Raw genomic sequence first — 16113 nt, forward strand, 5'->3', positions numbered from 1 at the left:
ATGGAGGGGAAAAAATTTCTCTCTGCGACACGATATCCCGGAGTGCTCCTTCAGTCTTTGAATGAGCAACGCGGCCGTGGACTTTTTTGTGATGTTACAGTCATTGTGGAGGGCCAGCAATTTCCAGCTCACAGAAACATCCTTTCAGCCTCAAGCACTTATTTTCACCAGCTTTTCTCAGTTGCTGGTCAAGTGGTCGAACTGAGCTTTGTAAGAGCAGAGATTTTTGGAAAAATTCTTGATTATATTTATAGTTCTAAAATAACGAGTGTTCGATCTGATGTACTTGATGAAGTGATTAAATCAGGGCAGGAACTGGGTGTTAAATTCATTGGTGATCTGGGAATAACTCCAGCCAAAGGCAAAAATGTGCCAAGCAAGGTAAATGTCAATGCTTCAGGAACTTCAGCTTCTAATCCAAATCAAAGAGATGCCGAAACACAGGAAACTGTGATCAAGCCAGAGGCAACAGATGGGATGCCAGTTATGACACATTCATTCTCCTTACAGGGGGTACAATTTGAGAGTACAAAAATTACCGTGAGCGATTGGGATGGTGAGGATGATGATGATGATGATGATGATGATGTGATTTTTTGTTCTGAGATTGTTCCTCCAAAAGAATGTGCTAAAAACAAAAATGCTGCGAGCCAGACCCAGCCTTGCTCAAGTCCAGTTGGAGCTTCTGACCGAAAATCCTGTGGCAGTGGTGGCTCTCCCCATTTGAGGAACACCAGGGCAGCTCAGAACTTCACTTTGTCTGCCAGTCAAAACTCAAACCAAGCACAATCAGGTGCTGAATCTCCTGTCTCAGCACCACCACAGCATTTTACTGGTAATATCATTGGGCTAAACAGGTCTCTGCTTAACTCATCATTTGGTGGCAGCTCCTTGCATCAAACCCGTGTGACTCCTGCAATTAATTTACTTGAGGAGAACCATCAGCCATCCCATAATGGCTTTGTGACTGGAGTGGGAGGAACTGCTGTTGGTGATGAAGAGGTTGTTGAAGATGATTTCATTAGTTCCTCTAGTCTTGGTTTGGTCAGCAACAGCTCTTTGGTTCAGCAACCTTCTGTTTCTAAGGCAGCGAGCACTGAAGGATCGGGTGTACAGAAAAAACAGTTTACATTTTCACAAGAGGCGTCTCCTCATCCTGGAGAACTGAAAATAAAAATCTCAGATGTCCTTTCTGGAAACAACAAGGAATTAGGTCCAGGTGTAGCATCATCAAAGGATGTGGCAGATGGGCTGAAAATCAGAACGTTTGACGCAGCAACTGAAATAGGAGGCTTATCCACAGGCTGTAAGGTTTATGCAAATATCAGTGAGGATACCTATGACATCATCATCCCTGTGGAGGATGATTCTGAGGAAGGGGAAGCCGAGCCTGACGACGCACCCAAAAGATCTGGCGATGAATCTCTGAAGGGCAAACGCATGAAAGTAAAGCACAACTACCACTACGAGCTCGTAGAGGACGGCAGAGTCTACTACATTTGCATCGTGTGCCAGAGGCCCTTCCTGCATCTGAGCAGCTTGTGGAGACATTTCAACATCCACTCCTGGGAGAAGAAGTTCCTGTGTCGCTACTGCGACAAAGTTTTTGCTCTTGCAGAGTGTCGTACCAGGCATGAAATTCTCCACACCCGCGAGCGAAGGTACCAGTGTTTGCTGTGTGGAGAATTCCTCTTGAGGTACCAGAATGTGGCTTCCCATATAAGATCAGTTCATGGCCAGGAGCCTTCTGGAGACACCAAACTGTACCAGCTGCACCCCTGCAGGTCCCTGCAGCTCAGACAGGACACCTGCATTAGTGACGCCCACCCCAGCAGTGTCCCAGCAGGGATAAATGAGGGGGGAATTATCTGTTGTGGTGGCTCAGGGAAAGATGGCACTGAAGGAACAACATCCAATTCTCCAGCCAAACAAATCACCTGGGATGACATTTTTGTCCCGCGGGGATTTGTGAACAAAACCAGTTAGAGGGAATTACTGAATTTGAGTTTGTGAGACCGGAATCTCATTGAAATGGAAAAAGGATTCAGTGGAGGAGCATTGCAGCTGTTTTAACTGAACTGTTGAAATTGCTGTAAAGTCAAAAGATTAAAGTCAAAAGAAGTTAACTTGTTCTAAAACATCACCAGGTGGTAGCACTTAGATGGACCATGCTAACTGCAGTGATTTGTACAAGCAATTAATCAAAAAATTTACTTCAATATAAAGTAAGACATTTCTAAGGTGCTAGCAGTGTTTTCCTGTATGTTAAATTTGATCAAAACATGAGGATTTGTGGCTTGAAAATGTACAATTCCTTCTGAAGAGCTAGAAATACTTCTGAAATAATTGAGGTATTTCCTGCACCCATACTTGCCATGTAAACCCTTTCTTTCATGTTAGCACTTTAATGCTGAATTCTGTTTGAATGTTAACCAAGAAAACAATTAGATTTTTTCATCATAGTCTCTTGATCATGAAACTATTTAAAACAAATAATCCCACAACTTGTGAACAAGGGGCCAAAATACATGATCCCCTACTACACTGGAGCAGTCTGGTTTTGAGCTAACATCTTAATTCTGCTTTTATAACTCTTAGGAATCATCTGTCTTCATCCAAAAAGTCTCATCAACAAGCAACACTCAGTTAGGGATACACTTGAGCAAACTTTACTTTCACTTGACAGTGTGGTGAGCAAAGTCTTCAGTGTCCTGGACCATGACATTTCACTCTTTACAAGGGAAAAAAAAACAAATCCTGCAAAGCTCAATAGTGAAGAGGCTTAGAACATGTAGGAAGGAGATAATTTTACCTTCTTAAAGCTTGAGAAATATTGTGTTTTCTTACTGCTGGAAAAAATGCCAGTAATGAGTTTGATATAAAGTGCTATTCCCTTTTTTTTTTTTTTCTTTTTTTTTTTTTCTTTTTTTTTTTTTTTTTTTTTTTTTCACTTCAAGAACAAAGGGCGTCAGTCCAGAATTTTAAAAATTTATGATAAAAATATTATTTGGTTTTATTTGAAGTCTTCTCAAAAGTACAAATTCATATAAGTGCTGCTGAAGATCTTCTATGCCTGTTTGGGTAGATCTTCAAGTGAAACAAGGATTTGGATTTCCCCCCCACACTTGCCCACGTTTATACATTTTGGAAGATGAGGACTAAACCCAACAACCAGAAAATACTCTTTATTCACCAAAGTATAATTTCTCTGCAGCAGTCTAGTTGTCAAGCTGTTTCCAGGTTTCAATTTATTGTGTTGCTGTTTTATTCTCCTTAAAATTGGTGCCTCTTTAAGCAGTTGAAAGAGGAATTAGATGTCCAGCTTGATCAGGGAATGGTAGAGAAAACCAGCTGGTTACTGGAGTCATGGTTTAGCATTTCAGAGTTAGTGACTTGTTGATTTTTGTAAATGGTAATATGAAAACGCCTCAAGTTCTAGAGGTGACTGAGAAAGATTGTTGTGCACAGTTATGGAAATCTTTCATTGCTTAAATTGCAGTTACAGGTTTCTCTCTTTTCCATGTTTTAAATTATCATCTTGACTTTATGACTTTTCAAAGTTAAAGGTTTTAGACATGCAGCACTCTTCACAGAGAGGCACTTAAAAAATGGTTCAAATAGAAGTCGAGCTACAAAAAAAAAGGTTTGCATATGTCTCAGGGTCTTCACTTTTCATTGAAAGTGATTTTTTTGATGTCCAAAGTCCAGAGGTATGGAAAGCATTTATTTAATACTTACAGTATTTATTGATTTGGAAACATGTTAGATCCATTCTTTGAAAACTTTTTATAAGGCCATGAGAAAGCTTTTATATGTAGATTTCTGGCGATTGCCCTTTTGTGGTTTTGTTTTGTTTAATTTGGAGTTTAACAATAAAAAAAAAAACTTATACAAATATTAAGAAATTGGCGTTGAGATTGTGGAAGATGCCGATTTTGGGGTTATTGGGGGTGATTTTAAGGTGATTTTTGAGGCGGCTTTGGGAGTGGTTTTTGGTATTATTTTTGGGGTGATTTTTTGCAGTGAATTTCATGGTTTTTTGCAGGGGTTTTAGGTGGGACTGGGAGGGGCTTAATATGGACTGGGAGGGGTGTAGAAATGTGTTTGCAAGACTTACCCCACTCTGTTTACCTGCCAAACCCTTTGTGAGAAAACTCATCAAACCACCTGCAGTTTTCATTAGCAGAACTCTCAGGAATTCGTCAAGGTGACTGAGAAAAACAAGACTAAAATAAGAACCAAGAGCCTGAGAAAGTGTCCACCAAGAATGTTAAATTGAGATAAAGGAGGGGCACGACATGATGGTGGACCCTGAACAATTATTTGTCCTGAAGGATGTGTGCCTGCCCCATGGAAATGAAATGGGCAATGAAATGACGTGTGAAAAAGCAGAATGTAGAATATAGAAATATAGAATATAGAAATATAGGATCTAGAACTGTAGTGCAATGTAAACAATAAATGGCTTCTGCTGAAATCACATTGGTTCTATCGTTCAGAAGTGCTGAGCTTCCATAGAGGGGCTGTCTCTTGGTTTCAAAGACAGGTATCTGCTAGGGAGAATAGAGAATTCAAACCCCCTCCCTCCAAATTATTATAATTTAGAAAATTAAAGGAGTTTCAGGCTGAGAGATGAATAACATATAGCAGCTGAATATGAATAACATATAACAGAATAATAGTTCCTTACTAGCACGTATAACAAAGCAAACAGAACAATAACAACAGCAATAATAACAAAACAATACAATAATGTACCCACACAATAATGTGGCCCCATCGCTGAGGCCCCGCCCACAGCCCCGCCATTGGCGCCTCTCTTTGCTGTTCTCCAATGATAGCCCGAGTCTTGAATGACGTCACCCGTCGCCGGGCAGATCCCGGCGGGCAAGGCGGAAGCGAAAGTGCCCGAGGGAGCGCGGCGGGAGCGCGCGGCGGAATTCCCGGGGATTCCCCGGGATCCCCCTCGGGGCATTCCCCGGGACCCTCCTCGGCCACGCCCCGCGGGACCCCCGGGCCGGGCTGGGGGTGAGGATGTTATAGCCCAGGAAAGAACACACAATGGCCAAACTGTGTGCGGTGCTTTATTTCAGAGCTCCGGGAGCCGAGCTCTGTCCAGTTTGGACGCCTAAAATTTCATCTCACCAACATGGGAAAATGAATACAATTTTATACCTTTCTTGTTACATAAGGATTCATGTTAATCGTTAAACCCCATTGTTCCATTGATTCCATCCCGAGGAACAATGGTTTATGCGATTCTTGCTCAAGATTCTGGTTTGGAGAAAATAATCATATTTAATTACCAAACTAATATCACAATCAACAATTCCAGCGTGTGTTACACTAATGATTATACAGGTACAGATCCTCCTGACCTGACTTTATTCTCTGAAGTCTGTGTTCTACCAGTGTTCCCCTTTTTCTCCCCCCCACCACCACCTGAGCAAAGTTTTATACTCGGTTTAGTTAAAACAACAGCATGGAATAACATCCTGGTTACAGTTCTCGGGCCTTTGCTATTTCAGAAATCAATTTAACCCTGTGTTATCAAAGAGCCCCAGGCAAGGGGGTGCAGGGGGGTGTTGGGGCAGGATAAGGGAGTGCAGGGGGGTCCCAGTGCCCAGGAATGGGGATTCCAGGGAGTCCCAATGCTGAGGAATGGGGATTCCAGGGGGTCCCAGTGCCCAGGAATGGGGATTCCAGGGGAGTCCCAGTGCCCAAGAATGGGGATTCCAGGGGGGTCCCAGTGCCCAAGAATGGGGATTCCAGGGGAGTCCCAGTGCCCAAGAATGGGGATTCCAGGGGGGTCCCAGTGCCCAGGAATGGGGATTCCAGGGGGGTCCCAGTGCCCAAGAATGGGGATTCCAGGGGGGTCCCAGTGCCCAAGAATGGGGATTCCAGCGGGGTCCCAGTGCCCAGGAATGGGGATTCCAGCGGGGTCCCAGTGCCCAGGAATGGGGATTCCAGGGGGTCCCAGGGGAATGGGGATTCCAGGGGGGTCCCAGTGCCCAGGAATGGGGATTCCAGCGGGGTCCCAGTGCCCAGGAATGGGGATTCCAGGGGGTCCCAGGGGAATGGGGATTCCAGGGGGTCCCAGTGCCCAGGAATGGGGATTCCAGCGGGGTCCCAGTGCCCAGGAATGGGGATTCCAGGGGGTCCCAGGGGAATGGGGATTCCAGGGGGGTCCCAGTGCCCAGGAATGGGGATTCCGGGGGGGTCCCCAAAGCCCCTCCCAGGGGGGAGCAGGAGCTGGCTCAGGAGCTGTGGGGAGAGCAAAGGGGCTGGGATTACACACCGGGATTATACACCAGGGTTACACACTGGGATTACACACCAGAATTACACACCAGGATTACACACCAGGATTACACACCAGGATACACTGGGATTACACATGGGCCCAGGACTGGCACCCACTGGGAGCAGGATCAGAGGGCACTGGGAACCAGCAGGACCAGAACTGCAGAACAGGGATCACAACTGGGATTGACTGACTGGGATCATCCAGGTGGAGACTGGAACCTTACTGGGGCCTCTGGGTGTCACTGGGAATGACTGTGAATATGCTGAGGGTGACTGGGATATACTGGAAGTGTCTGTGACCATACTGGGGTTACTGGGAGTGATGGGATCTACACTGGGCACAGCTGGAATTGACTGGGACCATGCTGGGACAGACTGGGATCATGGTGGACTCATACTGGGATCATCCTTGGAGTGACTGGCTCTGTGCTGGGGCAATTGAGAGCAACTGAGACTGTACTGGGGGCAACTGGGATCATGGTGGCATCAGAATAGGATCATACTGGGAGTGACTGGATCTGTGCAACTTGGATTACACTGGGAGGAAATGGGGCCGTGATGGGGACAACTAGGATCGTACTGGGAGCAAGTGGCACCACACTGAGAGTGACTGGGGTCATACTGGGATCATCCTGGAAGTGACTAGGAGCACGCAGAGGGTAACTGGGACTGTGCTGGGGCAACTGGGATATCCAGGGAGGGACTGGAATCGTGCTGGAGGTGACTGTGAGAGCTGTGAGCAGAGAATCGTGTTGGGAGCTACTGGGAGCAACTGGGAGTGAGTAGAATTCCACTGGTCATCAATTCAAATCATTTCCCCGTGGAATTCCCATGGCAGTGGCTTGAGGGGGAGATCCATCCATGGAATTCTCACCTGACTGGGATGAGAGTGAGATGCAGCCATGGAAATTTCATGGGATTTCCTCTCATTTCTGAATCCCACATTCCCATAGGAATTCCCCTTCCCCTCCCACACCCACCTTTGTGCTCCAGAGCCTCCCGACCATATCTGATGTCTTTTGGGGGCCCTTCCACAAGGCATGGCCCAGGTAATGCTTCATCTGCTCCACCAGGATCCCTTTGGATTCCCAGCCCCTCTGGGTGATCCAGGTGGCACCGTGGGACACTGCAAAGCTCCCGGATCCCAGCTGGAAGGAGATGAAATCCCACCCATCAGAGCTGTACAGGTGGGATCCATGGATTCTCCATTGGACAGGAGGTCACAGCTCCATCATGTTCCCTCCATCCTGCATCCAGTCATTGCCAGTTCCTCCAGTTTGTTTGCAGCACAATCCCAGTTTCTCTCCCCGTAGTCCCAAGTGTGATGCCAGTTGTTCCATTTCAAAACCAATGCGATGCTGGAAACCACCTGCAGCATGGAGAGTCCTGGGAAGGAGGAGAGAAGGGACCCTGGAGTTGTGTCCCAGCCCCACAGAGCCCCTTGGAGCTGCCTGGATTCCCATTCCAGCCCTGCAGATCCCCCCATTCCCAGAGATCCCATTGCAGCCCCTCAGAGTCCTCCATCCCCACAGATCCCATTGCAGCCCCTCAGAGTCCTCCATCCCCACAGATCCCATCCCAGCCCCTCAGAGTCCTCCATCCCCACAGATCCCAGCCCAGCCCTGGCTCCCCCCCACTCCCCCCTGCTCTGGTTGTCCCGGCCCCGTCTCCAGGTCACTGTTGGCCACGAGCCGGTTCCTCTCCTTGAGCTGGGCCTGGTTATCCCAATATCCTGGGTCTGGTTATCCCAAAGTCCTGGGTTTGGTTATCCCAATGTCTTGGGTCTGGTTATCCCAATATCCCAGCTCTGGCTATCTCAATATCCCAGCTCTGGCTATCCCAATATCCAGCCCTGTCTATCCCAATATCCATCTCTGGCTATCTCAATATCCCAGCTCTGGCTATCCCAATATCTCAGCTCTGGCTATCCCAATATCCAGCCCTGGCTATCCCAATATCCCAGCTCTGGCTATCCCAATATCCCAGCTCTGCCTATCCCAATATCCCAGCTCTGCCTATCCCAATATCCCAGCTCTGGCCATCCCAATATCCCAGTTTGGAGACTGGGAGACATGGGATGGTGTGGAAAAGCCAAGCAGGGGTTCCTGATGTCCAGAAATAGAGGATACAGGGTGGGGGATTCCCTTTGCAGGATATCCTGAAGCCATTCCTCACTTCATCCTTCAAGAGCACTGACCCAATTCGAGATCATTGACCCAATTCGAGCTCACTGACCCAATTCAAGAGAAGAACTGCTCATGGATGAAGTTTCCTGTGTCAGGGTCTGCAAATATATGCAGGGAACTTGATGGTTCGTTTTAGGGATCTCAGAGCGCAAAAGACACAGCAGAGGACAATTCAAGTTACTTAAACAAAAAATGCACTTTTATTTAGTGCCAACAAATGTGATAGTGGGGAGAGAAAAATAGAGAATAGTGAGAAAGATAGAGAAAGAGGGAAAAGGGTATTGCTGAGGTGTTTTTCTCTGCCTCAACCAGCCCTGACACCTCAACAGTAAAGGGCATGGCTCGGTAGCAGGATGAACCTCACCCATCCCTGTGAGTTCTTGTCTTGCCCAAAGGAGTGAAGCAACGACAGCAGGAGAAAAGAGGAGGCTGTTCTGGGTTAACTGCTGGATTTATTCATCATTTATTTATTTATCTGCCCCAGCAGACACCCCTCAGCAGAAGCAGCAGTGGGGGGAAAAACGAGGGAAAAGAATCTTTTTTTTAACCCCCCAATGCAACACCTTTTATTGGGGGAGGAACTCAGGGATGGGTTTAACTGGGGACAAATCAGGGGCCAAAGGGCTCTCTGGATAAATGACACACATTGTAACAAATCAATAACTCGGGTGGGGAGACAGCTGAAGTCTTGTCCAATCACTTGGGGTCCTCACTGGAACTTTCCAGACTTTTGGGAGAGACCCCAAAGTGACAGACAAGGCCCAGGGGCTGGAAAACTTCTGACTGACACATAACTGGGGTTGGGGTGAAACCAATGAGGGTGGAACATGGGGCAAACCATTACAACTTATAAAAATGAACTTAATACAAGGAACAAACACATCCATAAAACTGATAAAACCAAACCCACACCACTACAGGGGATTATAGCTACCAACGTGGAGGGTCAAGTCCTCAAGGCGTAGAGATGCCCATGGATGGGATCTTCTCCAGTGGGGTGATCACAAAGGTGAGTGGGATCTGCAGAGTCTTTATAGGTTGGTCAAGGTGGGGACCAAAGCGAGTGGCAAAGAGCCAAAGGGGACCAAAGGGAACCAAAGCAAGGGGCACAGAGCCAAGGCATTAAATACCTGTGTCGAGGTTGGATGCTCAGGAACAAACTGACTCTCCTGGTACGGACAAACCAGTTGGGACAAGCAATCTCAGCTCAGTCCACCATAACCACTTCCATCATTCTTGCACTCCGTTTTCATGGAGATGCAATTCCAGTCCTCCAAGACTCGACAAACGTCCCACCTCAGCCAGGCCAGGGGCTCCTTCAGAGTTCAGGGTCCCCAACCATTGGAGACAGTTGTGAGGCAAATCACATCCTTGGACAGGCTCTGACACCTTGTTCTGTGGTTGTTTCGCTGTTGTGAACGTGTCACGACTGCGAAAGAATTTGTTGAGGACACGCTGTTAACGCCAAGTGATGGAGGAGTTTGGACCTGCAGTTCCATCTTGGGGCCACCAAAACGGTGGAAAGGAAAAACAGAGCAAGTGGAGCACACGCTTAAAGCCCTTGACAGCACAATATGTTGTGTAAATCCTTTAATTTTTTTTTATTTTTTTTTAATAAAAAGGCTCCGCTCCCCGCTGCGATTGCGGCGTGTTCACTTCACTTACAGGGGGGACAATATTTGCTAAAAGGGTCCAGGTTTGGAGAGACCAAATTTATAGTTGTGCTTGAAAATGTGTGAATTTTGTAACAAAGAAGTGTGGACTCTCATGAGTCGAAAGCATCAATTTGACAGTTTAGTAGCTCAAAATCTTCAGAAAAAAAGAATTAATTTGCTTTGTGCCTGTGGAATTTTATATAAAGAGGTTGAGTGCCTTGGTGTAAGTGTGTTTGTGAGTGTTTCCCGTGGGAGTACTAATATTTAGGCGGGAGAGATGTTTGTTTTGTCTTGTTTTGTGTCTCAGAGTTGTGATTTTGGAGCTTTTGGTGAGTTTTTTGAGGAAAAACTGCCCTCTGGTGTCAACCATTATAAGTGCAGCACATGCTGAGTGAAATAGTGGATTGTGGAAAAATCTGATTAGTTTTGGGAGCTGGGACATGGATGTTTTTGAAGAGGATTGGGAAACAGAAAAGGGACAGGATTAGTTTGGCAAAGAAGAGTGAAAGTTTTTAATTAGTTGTGATTTGGGCATGGAAATTGTGTCTGTAGATTGCAAGAATTACAATGAGGATAATGAGGTATAATTATAATTATACCTTTTGTCTGAGGATCCAACCTGGCCAGGAAAAGGGGATTCCTTTGCCTCAGTGGTTTGGGCTCAGCTCGTGGGAGTTTGTGAATGGAGTAAACTGGTGGATGGACAGGGGAAATGAGAGAATATACTTAGAATAGACAGGGGAAAAGAGAGAATATACTTAGAATATACTTAAGAGTCGCAGCAGAAAGTGAGAGTTGAGCAATAGCAAAGCTTCTGTCCACCCATCACTGCTCACCTTGACTGCTGATATCTGGCTTTTTACCTCCTAAAAATAAAGATAAAGAAGAGTTCTGTAGCATAATCACCATTTACACCTCCCCTGCAAACACAAACTGTGACAGATCTTCCCTGGGGAGCTCCTCACCTGGGATGGGATGCTGCACCATAAATTTAATCCATCTGCATTTGAAAGAAAGTCAGGACAAAAGTCAAAGTGCTGCAGGATAACTTGACAGCTCCAGACATCTCAAGTCAATTTAGGAATATCCCCTACAGTCCAAATACACTCTACATTACAAATTTCAAGTCCCCAGGACTTGTCCTATTGATAACACAGGGTTAAATTGATTTCTGAAATAGCAAGGGCCTGAAAAACAGGGAATCAGCTCTGCTGTAACCAGGATGTTATTCCATGCTGTTGTTTTAACTAAACCAACAAAGCCCAGAGACAAAAAGCCTCCAGGGTCAGGGCTGGGTTTTTCCCTCTCTCTTCCTTTCAGTGATTTTTGCAAATAGTGGGAAAGCTGGAGTTTCCTTCAATTTAAGCCCTGAAACTGAGGAGACAGCCAATACAAGAGCAAATAAAAGTTTTTCTCCCTTTCAATTTAATCCTCAGCAAGAACAGAAAAGGGTTTTCCTCAAATCTCTCAAATGATGGGGAAAGGGAGATTTTTGCCTCTATCCAGTCACTTTAAAAAAAGCAATAACAAGGATTTCCCCCCACTTTAAACTTTAACATGATGAAAATAAGGGGTTTACCCTCAATTCAAACCCCTGATACAACAAAAATATTTTCCCCTTCTATTTAAAATAGAACACAGGGATTCCCTGTCAACAGTCTGGAAAAGCCAAGTTTTCCTTCAATCAACACCCTTAAAATCACAGGTGAAGGAGGATTCCCCCCAGTTTAAGAGGAGTTTCTTCCCTCAATTTAAGCTCCTTTTGTCCTCGTAACCCCCATTTGTGGGGTTTTTTTGGTTTTTTTTGTTGGTGTTTTTTTTTGTTTGTTTGTTTTGTTTGTGGTTTTTTGTTTGTTTGTTTGTTTTTTGGTTTTTGTGTGTTTTTTTGTTTGTTTGTTTTTTTGTTTGTTTGGTTTTTTTGGGGTTTTTTTGTTTTTTTCGGTTTTTTTGTGGGTTTTTTTTGTGGGTTTGTTTTGTTTTGTTTTTTTTGTTTGTTTGTTTGTTTGTTTTTTCCTGGGGGCACCAGGGAAAGGATTGGCAAGATGAAAATAAAAAGGGAAAGGAGAAAAGTCCTTTTTAGGAATCCACATTGATTCACCTACTGGTGATGCCAGTCCAGGTGTGAGGACAGAGAAAAAGGGGATTTGCTGCTCATTCCCTGGACAATTTATTGTCTGTCCCTGACAGGATGGAGCACCAGGTTTTCCTTGCTATGGATAAATGTTGGAGTCCAGGACATCCCTCTGGGCACCCTGGAAAGTCACAGACCTTGGTAGAGAAATCTGGGACCCCAAAAAGAGGGTCTGGGGTCCGTGCAGGAGGGTCTGGGGTCTGCCCAGGGGGTCTGGGGTCTGTGCAGGGGGTTTGGGGTCTGTGCAGGGGGGTTTGGGGTCTGGAGTCTGTGCAGGAGGGTCTGGGGTCTGTGCAGGGGGTTTGGGGTCTGTGTAGGGGGGTCTGGGGTCTGTGCAGGGTGTTTGGGGTCAGTCCAGGAGGGTCTGGGGTCTGTCCAGGGGTGTTTGGGGTCTGCCCAGGGGGGTCTGAGGTCTCTCCAGGGGGGTCTGGGGTCTGCCCAGGGGGGTCTGGGGTCTGTGCAGGGGGTCTGGGGTCTGCCCAGGGGGGTTTCCTTGGCACAAAGCCCAGAAAGACACAATCTTTAATTTTGGTCCATGAGAAAAACATCCAACAGAGAGAAGAATTGCAAGTCACAAATGTGTAACAGATAGTGGTGTAGTTATCACCAGGTAGATTATGTAGTTTTGGGGATTTTTAGGATGTAGATGCAAAGGGACAAGATTGAGGAATTAGGGTGGAACCCTGAGTTCTTCTTCTTCTCCCTTGGCATCCAAATTCTGCAGTGACGTGGGCACAAAGGAGTTTCAGTGGATTGGGGCAAAGCAGAAATGACTCTGTTAGTGCAGGTGACAGACATTGGCATAGAATTGTAAATAATAAGTTTGTAGTTATCTGAATAAAAGCAGAGTGACCTCCCATCATGGGGAGTCACATCGTGTCCGACCTGCTGTGAACACTTTGGCCGGACACAGAGAATTTTAAGATAAGAATGAATAAATGACACAAGAAACCAAGAAAATCAATACCTTGAGACTCCTCATCCTTTTCCCACTGAGCACAGAGACACAAACTCAGACCTAAAACCTTCAGAGGTCAAGAGGGAAAAAAACACTCCCTCAGAACCCACCAGAACCACCAGCCTTGGAATTTCAGATGAAAGAAACCATAAAACCTGAGAGATGAGGACCCCTCTTCTCCTGCAGGTGCCCAAGGCTGAAACTGAGATTCCACCTCCTAAATTCTGTATGTGTGAGGTACATAATTCCTAAGGAAATTCCCTCAGTGATTATTCCCCTTCATTTACAATTTTTCCTTTGGAATCATTACTGACTTTTCTTTCTGTGGAAATGTTTTGAACATTCCTGGAGAGTTCAGGAGCTGGGTTGGCTTGTTTATGACTTAGCTGACAATCCAAACACCCAGAATTTCAGGGAAATATGGAGACAGTTTATAAATATTGCCCTCCCCTGGAGTAGATTTACTCCATCCTTTCTTCCCAACAGCACCTCTCCAGCACAAATTCCACTTTTCAGAAACAAAAACCAAAAAGAAATCTACTCCAAGTGTTGGTTTGGAAAGTAAAATTCTAAGTGCATCAGACTACATGATTAAAAGACATGCATGCATTGAGGGAAAGCTTTTCAGTGGAGAAAATAGCTATTTTGGTAGCACAGTTTCATCCACCTTCAGGAAAAGCAGAATTAAAACCAACTCCTAAGAGCCCTGCTGAGGAACCCAGCCCTCCTTGGGACACCCAATGCAGTAGACATCAAAAAAATAACAAAAAAGTCAAACTTGGAGTGGAAAAAAGAGAACATAAACACACCAGGCTTTAAAAAGCTGGCGTATTTGTGTGTTTATTCTTTCCTTGCTTTCTGTGATGGCAAATGTGAAGTAAAAATACATTAAATACAATGCAGAGGTAGGATTTGCAGATCTTCCTTTTGCCAGTCTGGATGATAAAATTCTCCTCCTGCACCCAGTTTAAATCCATCCTTACCTGACCCTTCCTCACCTTCCATTTCTCTGAGTTCTGCTCAGGGCTTTGCACCTCACACTCTTTCCTGCTGAGGAACCCAGCCCTCCTTTGGACACCCAATGCAGCAGACATCAAAAAAAAAAAAGAGCAGAAAAGTCAAACTTGGAGTGGAAAAAGAGAACATAAACACACCAGTCTTTTAAAAGTCGGCATATTTATGTGTGTGTGTTTATTCTTTCCTTGTTTTTTGTGATGACAAATGTGAAGTAAAAATACATTAAATACAATGCAGAGGTAGGATTTGCAGGTCTTCCTTTTGCCAGTCTGGATGACAAACATCTCCTCCTGCACCCAGTTTAAATCCATCCTTACCTGACCCTTCCTCACCTCCCATTTCCCTGAGCTCTGCTCAGGGTTTTGCACCTCACTCTTTCCTGTGGCTTGAAAAAAAAAAATAATAATGTTCCATTATTTATTCCTGCTTGCTAAATAACAATAATATCCCAGGAGTCTGATTTTGGAATGTTTTGTGGAATTGTCTGAGTATCTCTTACTGTTCATGGCAGGTCCAGCCTTGTCCTTCAGCTTTAGTGCCACTCTGAGCCCTCAATCTGCAGGGAAACGAACACTTTGGGAAGTTCTTACAGGTCTATTTAATGCTTTAAGGGTTATGATGATTTTCTTGAAGCAGATTGTCCGTCCAGACCTGTTTCCTTCCCTCTCTCCCTGTCAGGCTGTGTCAAAGCCGAGGTGAGACCAGGGTCTGTAAAATCTGATTATTGTTGTCTTTCCATTTGCTATCAATGTTGACAGAGTGTGAGGTGATACAGACTCAAAACTTATTTCTTTCCCCCTGAATCCCAAAATATTGTCTCTATAAGAAGCTCCTTTCTTTGTGGCACTTTAGGGATACTTGCCAAGGCAGCAGGCAGAGGAACCTGTTTGGAACTGGGTGAATTTGAAGTACAGCTGAAGGGTTTATCCACTAAGAGAAGTAATAATCTATAAATTAAAGTAGAGTGGTGTTTCACACTGGTGCTGGCGGACCCTGTGCCAGATTTTCACTTGGGGACTGTCCAGTGAAGCCACCAATTTGTGTGGAGGAAAAAAAACCCCTAAAGATTCCAGGGTCCAGACTGCTAAACTGCAAAAGGAGGAAAAAAACCCAAAGATTCCAGGGTCCAGACTGCTAAAATGCAAAGGGAGGAAAAAAAACCCCAAAGATTCCAGGGTCCAGACTGCTAAAATGCAAAGGGAGGAAAAAAAACCCCAAAGATTCCAGGGTCCAGACTGCTAAACTGCAAGGGGAGGAAAAAATCCCAAAGATTTCAGGGTCCAGACTGCTAAACTGCAAGTGAACACTTGTGCCTGTGGTGCCTTCCAGGAAAATATGTATTAGCCAGTCTCAAATCACTTTTCTGTATCCCAGGTAAACACTCATCCATGGAAATGCATTTTTATATATGCAGCCAGTGTGTATTTCTGCTCTTAGCCAAATCAAGCTAGAGAATTTTTATTATTTATTATTATTATTATATTTCTGTATATATAGCCATGTGTATTTCTGTTCTCAGCCAAATCAAGCTAGAGTCTTTTTATTATTTATTATTATTATTATATTTCTGTATATATAGCCATGTGTATTTCTGTTCTCAGCCAAATCAAGCTAGAGTCTTTTTATTATTTATTATTTATTTCTGTATATATTGCCATGTGTATTTCTGTTCTCAGCCAAATCAAGCTAGAGTCTTTTTATTATTTATTATTTATTTCTGTATATATTGCCATGTGTATTTCTGCTCTCAGCCAAATCAAGCTAGAGAATTTTTATTATTTATTATTTATTATTATATTTCTGTATATATAGCCATGTGTAGTTCTGCTCTCAGCCAAATCAAGCTAAAGTCTTTCTATT

General features: G+C 44.8%; 1 protein-coding gene across 1 annotated transcript; it reads left to right on the forward strand.

Moving 5' to 3' along the window:
* On the forward strand, window positions 1–1986 carry LOC310907581 (transcriptional regulator Kaiso-like; the record flags this gene model as incomplete). The annotated part of the gene is made up of 1 exon (XM_083857865.1): window positions 1–1986. One exon carries the CDS (start codon window positions 1–3, stop codon window positions 1984–1986), a length of 1986 nt encoding a protein of 661 aa, XP_083713991.1.
* Window positions 1987–16113: the final 14127 nt, after the last annotated feature.

This window comes from Zosterops lateralis, assembly GCF_965231275.1.
Source record: "Zosterops lateralis genome assembly, chromosome: 3".
NCBI classification, from domain to species: domain Eukaryota; kingdom Metazoa; phylum Chordata; class Aves; order Passeriformes; family Zosteropidae; genus Zosterops; species Zosterops lateralis.